Source organism: Cydia fagiglandana, chromosome 17 (genome assembly GCF_963556715.1).
Source record: "Cydia fagiglandana chromosome 17, ilCydFagi1.1, whole genome shotgun sequence".
Taxonomy (NCBI): domain Eukaryota; kingdom Metazoa; phylum Arthropoda; class Insecta; order Lepidoptera; family Tortricidae; genus Cydia; species Cydia fagiglandana.
The window spans coordinates 15862159-15872773 of NC_085948.1; the positions used below are offsets into that span (position 1 = coordinate 15862159).

The 10615-nt window shown below is 40.5% G+C and overlaps 1 protein-coding gene across 1 annotated transcript; it reads left to right on the forward strand.

The window, feature by feature from the left end:
* Positions 1-677: 677 nt before the first annotated feature.
* LOC134672899 (SET domain-containing protein SmydA-8-like) lies at positions 678-6482 on the forward strand (the record flags this gene model as incomplete). The annotated part of the gene is made up of 9 exons (XM_063530849.1): positions 678-718; positions 1401-1538; positions 2163-2324; positions 2882-3071; positions 3768-3968; positions 4491-4720; positions 5174-5433; positions 5906-6009; positions 6239-6482. Coding segments are annotated over 9 exons (1467 nt in total), but the record flags the coding sequence as incomplete, so codon positions are not given.
* Positions 6483-10615: the final 4133 nt, after the last annotated feature.

Here is a 10615-nt window from a genome sequence, read left to right on the forward strand (position 1 = left end):
ACAATGACAGCGACGCGTTCAGTACTAGGAGTGCAGCTGCGGTTAAAAATGGAATGTTACCATTAAATTAATTTATCATGTTAGGCAACGGGTAAAATGTCAAAGTTCTAATATATTTTAGTGACTCAGAAGCTGACTATACAAACTTATATTAACAATTAATAGGTAAATAGGTACCTACTTTTTTATTTTATGTATGCTAACTTATAAAAGCTTATTATTAAATATATTAAAATATCTATTTTATGAATCTCTACCTATATTATACAATTTTCGAAATTATATTCATTCCTTCCACTAATAAAAGACAAATTAATAATGATCGTGTGAATTGTATACAAAGAAAATTTATGTTTTAGATACTAATTTAATGTTATTATTAAAATATACTTTTTAAATAAAATAATGTTCTGAGTTTTATTTTTTATGTCTTTATAGAATCATTTTATTCAAACTACAAAAAAATAATTGTCAAATATCAAGTTTTGACAACTAAGTAGGTAAGTTACCACTTGATAAACCGAGTATATAGTATACCTACGCGCCCTATCGTAACTCGTTTAGCTGTCAAATTCTAAGTATGAAATTTTCTTACAGCCGTATTCATAAACAGTTAGAGCATTGATCATCAGTTGCTGATAACCGGATGTCACAAAACGTGATTCATAAACGTTTATTATCTGTGCTATGAGGTCAAACACTCGGATGTTATGGGACGGTATGGCCATGTTACGATACAGTTACCAGTTGTTAAAAGTCCAATGTTTTTAGTCTACTAGGTTAGTTCCTGTAACAATTAAGTGGACGCCATCTTGAATTAAGGTGACAGTCCATTTCCAACGACAGCTGCACTACTGTTCATTTTACTATGGAAATTGACAATGACAGCGACGCGTTCAGTACCGGTAGTGCAGCTGCGGTTCAAAATGGAATTTTACCATTACTATATTTTTGGTCCAATCGTGTTGAAAGTCAATATCTGCTTTAGTACCTATCTGACGCCTGCAGACGTATGATAGAAAAGGTTACCTGTGATCAAACTTCACTTTTTAACATCGCTCGATTAAAAGAGACACATACTATTTTGGATTTCACGGGCCTATAAATCCCGGTCTGTGGATAGACTTGCGTGGAGACATAGATCCAATACGTAGAGGCCCCTTAGAGAGCTTTAAACTATTACGTATTATAAAGTAGACAGTCTATTTCCAACGACAGCTGCACTACTGTTCATTTTACTATGGAAATTAACAATAACACCGACGCATTCAATACCAGTGGTCCAGCTGCGGTCAGAAATGGAATGTTACCATTACGCTGTCACGCATACATGAGACCATGATATTCCATCCTCGAATTACTTTAAGCTCAAATTGTAAAAATGTGATCATACTTTCCAGATACTTAGTGGCTCGTCGCGACATCGGCGCGGGGGAGATAATCCTGGAAGCCCCCGCGTTGGCTGTGGGCCCGTGCGCCGGCTGTCCCGTCGTGTGCCTCGGATGTTACCGCGAGCTCCAAGACGTGGCTTTATACAAGTGAGTTCAGAGGACCTACCGCGACGTGTTGCCTCTCTGTCGCACTTGAAAATTCGTACTTAAGTGTGACAGGGAGGCGACACGTGGAACGTCGTTCGCGGTAGGCCCTCTGTATGGGTTTAGTAGACTTGAATGTAGCTATAGTTCGTAAGGAAGGACCGAGGATTTTGTAGCTGTGGAAACGGGCGGGTGTGCAGGCAGCAGCTCTGCAGCACTGCATGCGCGCTGTACAATGTATGGATATATATATATATACTCGAAAGGCTCAAAACACACTACATACATACGCGCGAGATCTAGCAATCTTTTCGTAAAAGGTGGATAAATTTGGTTTTAAATCAGATGTCAAATAATATTAAGGTACCAAGGAAAGGGTGGATCCTGGACGGTGTGAGAGATGATATGAAAAGTAAGCAGGTGAATGATGAGGTGACGAACGACGGAGACATGATGCGCCGATCCCAAGCGATGGAAAAAGGGCAAGCGAATGCTACCCTGTTTTTCTCTAAACAAAATCATAACATAATGAATGTTCTTACCATCTCCTTTTTAATCTACCTCTGCCTCGCCTACCCTTATGTTCTTAAACGTATAATGAAGATATATTATGTAAACCTTTTCCAGATGTGACGGCTGCAAATGGCCTCTCTGCAGCAAGACGTGCTTCGGCCGAGGACGGTACACGGGGCACTCCACGTACGAATGCGAGGCATTGAAGAAGTGCCCTCCCAACTACAACGATATGAAGGACTTGAAGGAATCGTACCACGCGTTGATGCCTTTAAGGTACCTCATATACTTCGCATACGATTTAGGGCCACCCCACATTTAGCGTCTTTCGAGCGTCGGCGTCTACAACTCTATGGCCGCTGCTCGACGCAACGTCGACGCAACTGCGCAGCGACGTCATTTTCCATAGCGCTGAGCAGACGCCGACGCTCGAAAGACGCTAGATGTGGGGGGGCCCTAAATGTGGGGTGGCCCTTAAGGATGACCCTAGCGAAACCGGGCCGTGCCCGGGCCGAGGCGTCCGATATGTCATTTTCTATGACGGCTCATCTGTGATCACGTGGTACTTTCCATAAAAAACGTAGCGCCGGAAGCTCAGGCCCGCTAGCCGGTTTCTATGTTTCGATTTGATTATGTTCTAAAGACTAAATACGGTGGTCGCTCGTAACGTACCATTAACCTTGTTTAAATTAAATATTTACTCATATTTGTATAAGGCCACATTCCTGTAGACTACATTGCCATCAAACCGATCCCTCCTAATTAATCACAAATTAGCTAGAAATAAATTAGCCTAAATAGTTTAACATTTTATTTCTGCCTTAACATTTCAGATGCCTACTTCTGAAAAAGGCGGACCCATCCAAATGGGCAGCAGTGTCAGCCATGGAAGCCCATAATGCTCTTCGGAAGGAAAGACCTGATATCTGGCCTAGCAACGAGACCCATGTGCTGAGCCGGCTGAGGGCGTGGAAAATGGGGTTTGATGATGAAGAGGTGCACAATATCTGTGGGATTCTTGAGGTTAGTATAAAAGTTTTTGTTTGTTTTGTCGATTCACTGAAGTCGAAAAACATACACATGGAAGCCTACAGCGCCCTTCGTCGAGAAAGACTTGACTTCTGGTCAACCAATGAAACCCATTTACTAAGCCGATTGAAGGCTTGAAGAATCGAGTTTGATGAGAAGAAGAAATGTACTTGAGTAACTTGAGGTTGGTAGAATCTTTTTTTGTCAAAGCCCTCCTGATACAATGTCGTCAAAAAAAACGAGAAGCATTCCAAATTAGCTATAGACATTGGGAGCCCACAACACTTGGGAAAGGCTTGACATTTTGGCCTAATGATGAAACCCGTATTCTCAGCCGGATGAAGGCATGGAGAATCGAATTCGACGATGAGGAGGTGGTAGGTACATGGGATACTTAAGGTAGGTATTGATGATGTTTTGACATCCTTTTCCAGTCTATAATATATGGAAGTTGACAATGCCATTCTCTGTGGGATACTTGAGAGTCTATTATTTTTCCCTGTAGGGCCTGTTTACTAGATTAACGTAAAGCGTTAACGTTTGACAATCCAGTTATCTACCCTACAAGGTACTTATGGCTTATGGCATCGTACATCGCCAGCTTCAGCTTGTATTTCTTCATGTCTAAAATTTCTTTATTGTTTTGTTTTTAGTAAAAGTAAAGCTGAATGTTTTCCTTCTGGTTTCCAGGTGAACGCCTTTGAAGTCGGTGGAGGTGGGGCTAACGCGCGCGCGCTCTACGACCAAGCGTATCTCCTGGCCCACGACTGCACTCCGAGTACAACCCACACAGACGCCGAGACGAAGCCAAACAGACCTCTCACCATACGAGCAGCCGTGCCGCATAAGGCAGGCGACTTATTATCGCTGTGCTATGCGTATACGTTACAGGTACAGTAGCCTAGCCTAGAAGATGACTGTAGGCCCCTTATTACTTAGACTGTAGGACAGCAATCGCCGGGGAAAATCGAAAGCCCCCTACACAGTGGTCAAAGATGGTCCATGACAAGCCATCGCCATTGTGTACAGGGGGCAATGGGTGGCAGACGACTATTAGCCATCAGTAGTCTCGTGGTGCGCAATTGGAAAGTTGACGGTTTTTTTTTAACTCTTCAAAGGAATCGTGGCGTATTGTGGCCTGTGGTGTTCACACAGTCGGCCATGGCAGTGGCTTGGCATGGCTCATTGTCAACCAGTGTGTACTGAAAAAGCTGATAAAGCTGATTTATTAAAACGCGTGTGTGGAGGCATAGAGAAAAAAATACATAGAGTGCTCACTCCATATACATCAGAACCAAAGACTAAAAGACTATTATTTTCATAGTCGACATCTAGCAGCGAGTAGGTAACGGAATTATCAGTACCGCTGCTTGACTTGACTGCTCGAATTGTACAACCATTTACTTGTTCCAGGGCACGTTAAAACGTCGCGAGCACATCAAACACAGCAAGTTCTTCGACTGCTGCTGCCGCCGCTGCGCCGACCCCACCGAGCTCGGCACCTTCGCCAGCGCCTTCCGCTGTCCCAAGTGCGCTGGCCGCGTGCTGCCCACGGCGCCGCTGGATCCCGAAGCACCTTGGAGCTGTATAGATGGATGTAGCTACTGTATGTCGGCGGCTGCTGTTCAACTGCTGCTTAAAAGGTTAGATAAGTTTGAATGAATGAAATGAAAAATCTTTATTTCCGGCTTTAGGCCCATAGATAAAATAAAACTAGCATGCCTTTAAACCACAAACTAGAAAACACATTATGGCTGCGATGCAATACGCAACCCCGCAGTGTCAAGCCTCAGAGCCGCCAGAAATTGACACCATTCGGACAAAACTCCGTGGGGTCCCAGCGCGCACAAGTTGTTCGCAGAAATTACGAAGCGTCTGGTTGACGTATAACTGTGACCGAAGAGCTGGCAGCTGCCAGCATCCTTGGTACAATGCCTCAGAGGCCTATTTTAGATTTAAGCTAGTTATTAATTTCGTTTAGTAGTATCACTGTATATATCTTGTATGTACTTAAATAAATGATTTATTCTTCAAACTCCGTCACATCTATGAAGCTCAATGTCAAATTTATTACAAAACCTATCACAACTTTCCAGGCTAACAGACGAGTTTGAACAAATCGACGCCAACGACGTTCCTGCCTTCGAAACCTTCCTCCATAAGTACCGCAACGTCATACACGGGGGGCACTACCTGCGTCTGTCTGCGCTTCACTCGTTGTCGCAGCTCTACGGGAAAGCGGCGAGCTACCTCATCCATGAGATGCCGGAGCCCGAGCTGCATAGAAAGATTGAGGTGTGCCGTGAGCTGATGAAGGCCTTTGATGTTATTGAGCCGGGATATTCTAGGTTACGAGGTAAGGAGTGAAATTAAGTAATTTCGCGATAGCAAGCAATTACCAACTCTTTGCATGAATATGATGTTTGATGTCCTCCAACAATTCGTTCCGGAGATACCCCTATAAATAAACTAATTTAATAAAGTAATTTACGTATGAGCATTAGCAGATCTGGGAGTCGTAATCTAATTAAGACTTTGCAAAACTGTTGTAACTACAAATACCGGGTCCGTTTCTCCAAAGCTTGTAACTTGTATTACAAGTGGAAGTCCCTTTCTAACAAAAGCTGTCAAAAAGGGACTTCCGCTTGTATTACAAGCTAAGTAAGTTACAAACTTTTGAGAAACGGGCCCATCTTCTTCTTCAGACCTTTATAATGCATTTTTTTATTAGAAGGTTGTGGTCTTTAAATTTTCTCTACATACATCACCAGATGCCATATTTCTTGTCTCAAATTAAGTTACGTCACATGAATGTTTTGTGATTCTAGGTGTGACGTTGTACGAACTGCACGCACCACTGATGATCCTGACCACACGCAAGTTTGAGACCAAATCCATCTCTAAGGACGAGCTGCGTACAAGGCTGAAAGAGGTACCTATCTTCTGCACATTCTCTTTAGAGCACTGTTGACCTAGAAGCATGGCGTGAGACTTCCAAACCGACCGGCCGACGTCGAGCGGATTTGCTCGCGAGATTTTTTCGTGGCTAATGCCTGTAAAATTCGATGAAGTTCGGATTCCAATAACAAGAATTCTGTGAAATTAGTATACTTAAAATAAATTGACAACATATTTTTTTAAACATATTATTTCCTTTCCAGATCGTAGGCTACCTCTCCGAAGCTGCTCTGATCCTCGGCTTCGAGCCTTCCCAGTCCTCCGAAGGTCTGATGGCTTCCGCCGCCAAGGATGCCCTCAAGAAGATCAAGACTTGGGAGCAAATCATCGGCAAGATCTCATGAACGTAGAAGCGGACCAACTTTACTCTGCATCTGTAATGAAGATGACCGAAGTGTGGTATTGTCATCATTCAATTCAAGTTTCGATGAAAATATGTAGTTTTAATGACGCCACCTAACTATTCAAGTTACGCAAAGTTAACTTAAGGCTTCGTCACACAGGCGCGTTTTCTGGGCGGGGCGTGAGCGGGGCGCGCCGTTTTTACATATAAAACGCTCACGCCCCGCTCGGAAAACGCGCCTGTGTGACGGAACCTTTAGACGGACTCTAATTGTGTTCTAGTTGAATTGAAAACGCACCTGGTCGTTTTTTTGGAACTTGTGTCTCTTTCACTCTCTAATGGTTAGAAAGAGATTCTTTGTCACGGTATCTGGTTTAGCAGCTATGTAAAATTGTATTATACATAAAGGATAATTTTGATATAAAAGGTAGAAAATTGTTGTGTTCTGTAGCTGAGAGCTGAAGAGCATAAATTTATTTAGATTTATTGGGATTTGTGATTTAAGATTGCTTTTGGTCCGCTAGAGACGCTAGCATTTGAGAAGTATTTATTTAAAATTTTAGCTCTATGTTGTTCTAGAAATGTTCTTCGTCTTCAATCATATTTTCTGTCATATTTTGGAACGAAACCATCCATACTTAGGTACTTACATTAAAATAATAAGTACCTACTGGTATAGGTACCTACTCATACAAATCGGTTACCTACCTACTCAAAGTAACTTTAGATTTAAGTAAATACTTTCTGTGAAATTTAAATGTGATCTTCTTATTAACTTGTAAAGTGTACTACTGTACGAAATATAAAGTGAGCCGTTCTTGTTCAAACTTGTTCGAGAGATCGGCTAACTTTATATTTCGTCAACCTTACCTAATATAGAGTCAGCTTCAGTCAGCAGAGATTTAAGGTGAGAATGAAAATAGAGACGAAGAGATAGACTGGGCAGTCTCAGATTCGAACTTTAAGATACGTCAATTAAATAGATCTAATAATGAATGAATGAATGAATGAATGAATGAATGAATGAAATCTTTATTTCAGGCAACTAGTGGCCCATACATAAATACCTTAAAACTAGCATACATATTATAAAAATATATTTTAAAACTAAACACTACAAATCACATTATGGCTGCGATGCATTACGCAACCCAATTATAATGATATGGATTAGATAGGTCAGTGTCAAATGAGACGTTCCTTCAAATAAAAACCGGGCAAGTGCGAGTCGGACTCGCGCACGAAGGGTTCCGTACCATAATGCAAAAAAAAAACAAAAAAAGCAAAAAAAAACGGTCACCCATCCAAGTACTGACCACGCCCGACGTTGCTTAACTTTGGTCAAAAATCACGTTTGTTGTATGGGAGCCCCATTTAAATCTTTATTTTATTCTGTTTTTAGTATTTGTTGCTATACGTCATATATATAAACGTCATAAACGTCACTTTTGACACTAACCCATCTAATCTATACCGTTTCTAGATCTATTAATTGACGTATCTTAATGTTCGAATCGGGCCGACAGTCAAAGAATTTAATTTCCGACCCATTTCGTACCTTGTCACAGTTCCAATCTATATGAAAATCTCTAGAAAGCTCATACTGTTGTACACAACGAAGGCCGCAAAAATATCTGACACGATCTTTTTTGTAGAGCCATAAGAGCGTGTCACATATTTTTGCGGCCTTCGAAAAGTAACATATTATTGCAGCCTTGCAGGTGACTGTACACACATTTAAGGTGATAGTCCATTTCCAATGACAGCTGCATTACTGTTCATTATACTATAGAAATTGACAATGACAGCGACGCGTTCAGTACTAGGAGTGCAGCTGCGGTTAAAAATGGAATGTTACCATTAAATTAATTTATCATGTTAGGCAACGGGTAAAATGTCAAAGTTCTAATATATTTTAGTGACTCAGAAGCTGACTATACAAACTTATATTAACAATTAATAGGTAAATAGGTACCTACTTTTATATTTTATGTATGCTAACTTATAAAAGCTTATTATTAAATATATTAAAATATCTATTTTATGAATCTCTACCTATATTATACAATTTTCGAAATTATATTCATTCCTTCCACTAATAAAAGACAAATTAATAATGATCGTGTGAATTGTATACAAAGAAAATTTATGTTTTAGATACTAATTTAATGTTATTATTAAAATATACTTTTTAAATAAAATAATGTTCTGAGTTTTATTTTTTATGTCTTTATAGAATCATTTTATTCAAACTACAAAAAAATAATTGTCAAATATCAAGTTTTGACAACTAAGTAGGTAAGTTACCACTTGATAAACCGAGTATATAGTATACCTACGCGCCCTATCGTAACTCGTTTAGCTGTCAAATTCTAATTCTAATTGTTAGACTTTCCACATCTTACCAAATCAATGAGTTTTTCATACCACTAACGACATCTAGTAAGTAGGTTTGGAAGCCGTCCGGCTTCTCTGATATATATCTGCTGGTTATGGAATAGGCTGTGATCCATACTGATCGAGAACTGTCAAGAACTGTGCTCGCTGATGTAAGACAAAAATAAACCATAATATCTAAAAATAGCAACTAAACACTGCTTTAGTCAGATAAAGGGTAGGTTATATACTAATCTACAGTGCTCTGGAACATTCTCGTAGCATATTTTTTGGCCTGTAAGGAATAAGTTAGTAAGCAATTCGAAATAGGTAGGCGTTATACTAGTACCAGCTAGTACTAAGTAAGGTAAGTTAATGTAATAATCAAAACAGTATATTTTTAATAGCAACTAACAAGTCAGGAAAAATAAAAACCGGGCAAGTGCGAGTCGGACTCGCACAGGAAGGGTTCCGTACCATAATGCAAAAAAAACGGAAAAAAATACAAAAAGAAAACCGGTCACCCATCCAAGTACTGACCACGCCCGACGTTGCTTAACTTTGGTCAAAAATCACGTTTGTTGTATGGTAGCCCCACTTAAATCTCTATTTTATTCTGTTTTTAGTATTTGTTGTTATAGCGGCAACAGATACATCATCTGTGAAAATTTCAACTGTCTAGCTATCACGGTTCGTGAGATACAGCCTGGTGACAGACAGACGGGCGGACGGACGGACAGCGAAGTCTTAGTAATAGGGTCCCGTTTTACCCTTTGGGTACGGAACCATAAAAACCGCTCTGCGTGAAATAGCGACATCTTACGGATAACTGCGCAAACCAATTCCGTTACGCGGTGTACACATTTCCCGACCCATTTTAGTTTACGGGCGGGCGCCCAGCTACTTTTCTTTGTGCCTCTATCACTGTCCTGAAATTAAAATTGGTTTCTAAATATTGGTCCCAATCCCAACTGTCAGAGAGACCCAATAAGTATATATACAGTATGTATCAGAACGAAAGGCAAAGAAAGAGACCCATTAATGTTTAAGTCATACTGAGCAACTTTTACTATGGGACCGCAGGGTAGGAGCGCAGGGAAATCGTCCATACCCTCCCGATTCCTCACGACAAATCGCGTCGTGTAACATACCCTTAACGCCGGCCTCAAATTTCTTCGAGTAGCTTCAGTAGTTTCAGCACTGTGCTATTTTTGCCATCGCATGCAGTCTCCCGGCGCGCACGCACGTGGCGCGTAGCTTTTGTTGTGAAGTGGATTCTTAAACTAAGGTATGCACGGACACATTTGAATTATAATTTTTGTACCCAAAAGCTAAAACAGTATAAAAAGTATTTACAATTTTGGTGTCAACTGATTTTGGTGATCAGTGGGTGATATAAAAATTATAACGAGAAATTGAACTGTTTCACTTTCGGAAATTGTAAAACGATTTTAAATTAAATACTTGGTTCTCGTGATGTCGCGCGAATTTTGCTTTAGTAGGACCTTAAGTGCATTCATGAACAATATTATAGGTTCTATAGACAATAACGCTGGCAGATTTTTTTGGATTACATATACCTACATATTACCTACATACTTACAATTTATTAAAAGCCTGATAAAGTTTTTTCTGTACCTACGGAAAATGTCAACTGAGCCAATAACGCCTTGTAATTTTTAATAGCAATGTTAGTCGCATATTAAATGTTCAACAGTGGCTTTGAACAACAGAGGGGCTACTGCGAACCACGTTCGACATGTTGCCTCTCTGTCGCACGTGTAAATTCGTACGTAAGTATGACAGGGAGGCATTAGTCGAACGTGGTACGCGGTAGGCCCTCAGATACCTTTACGTTTCA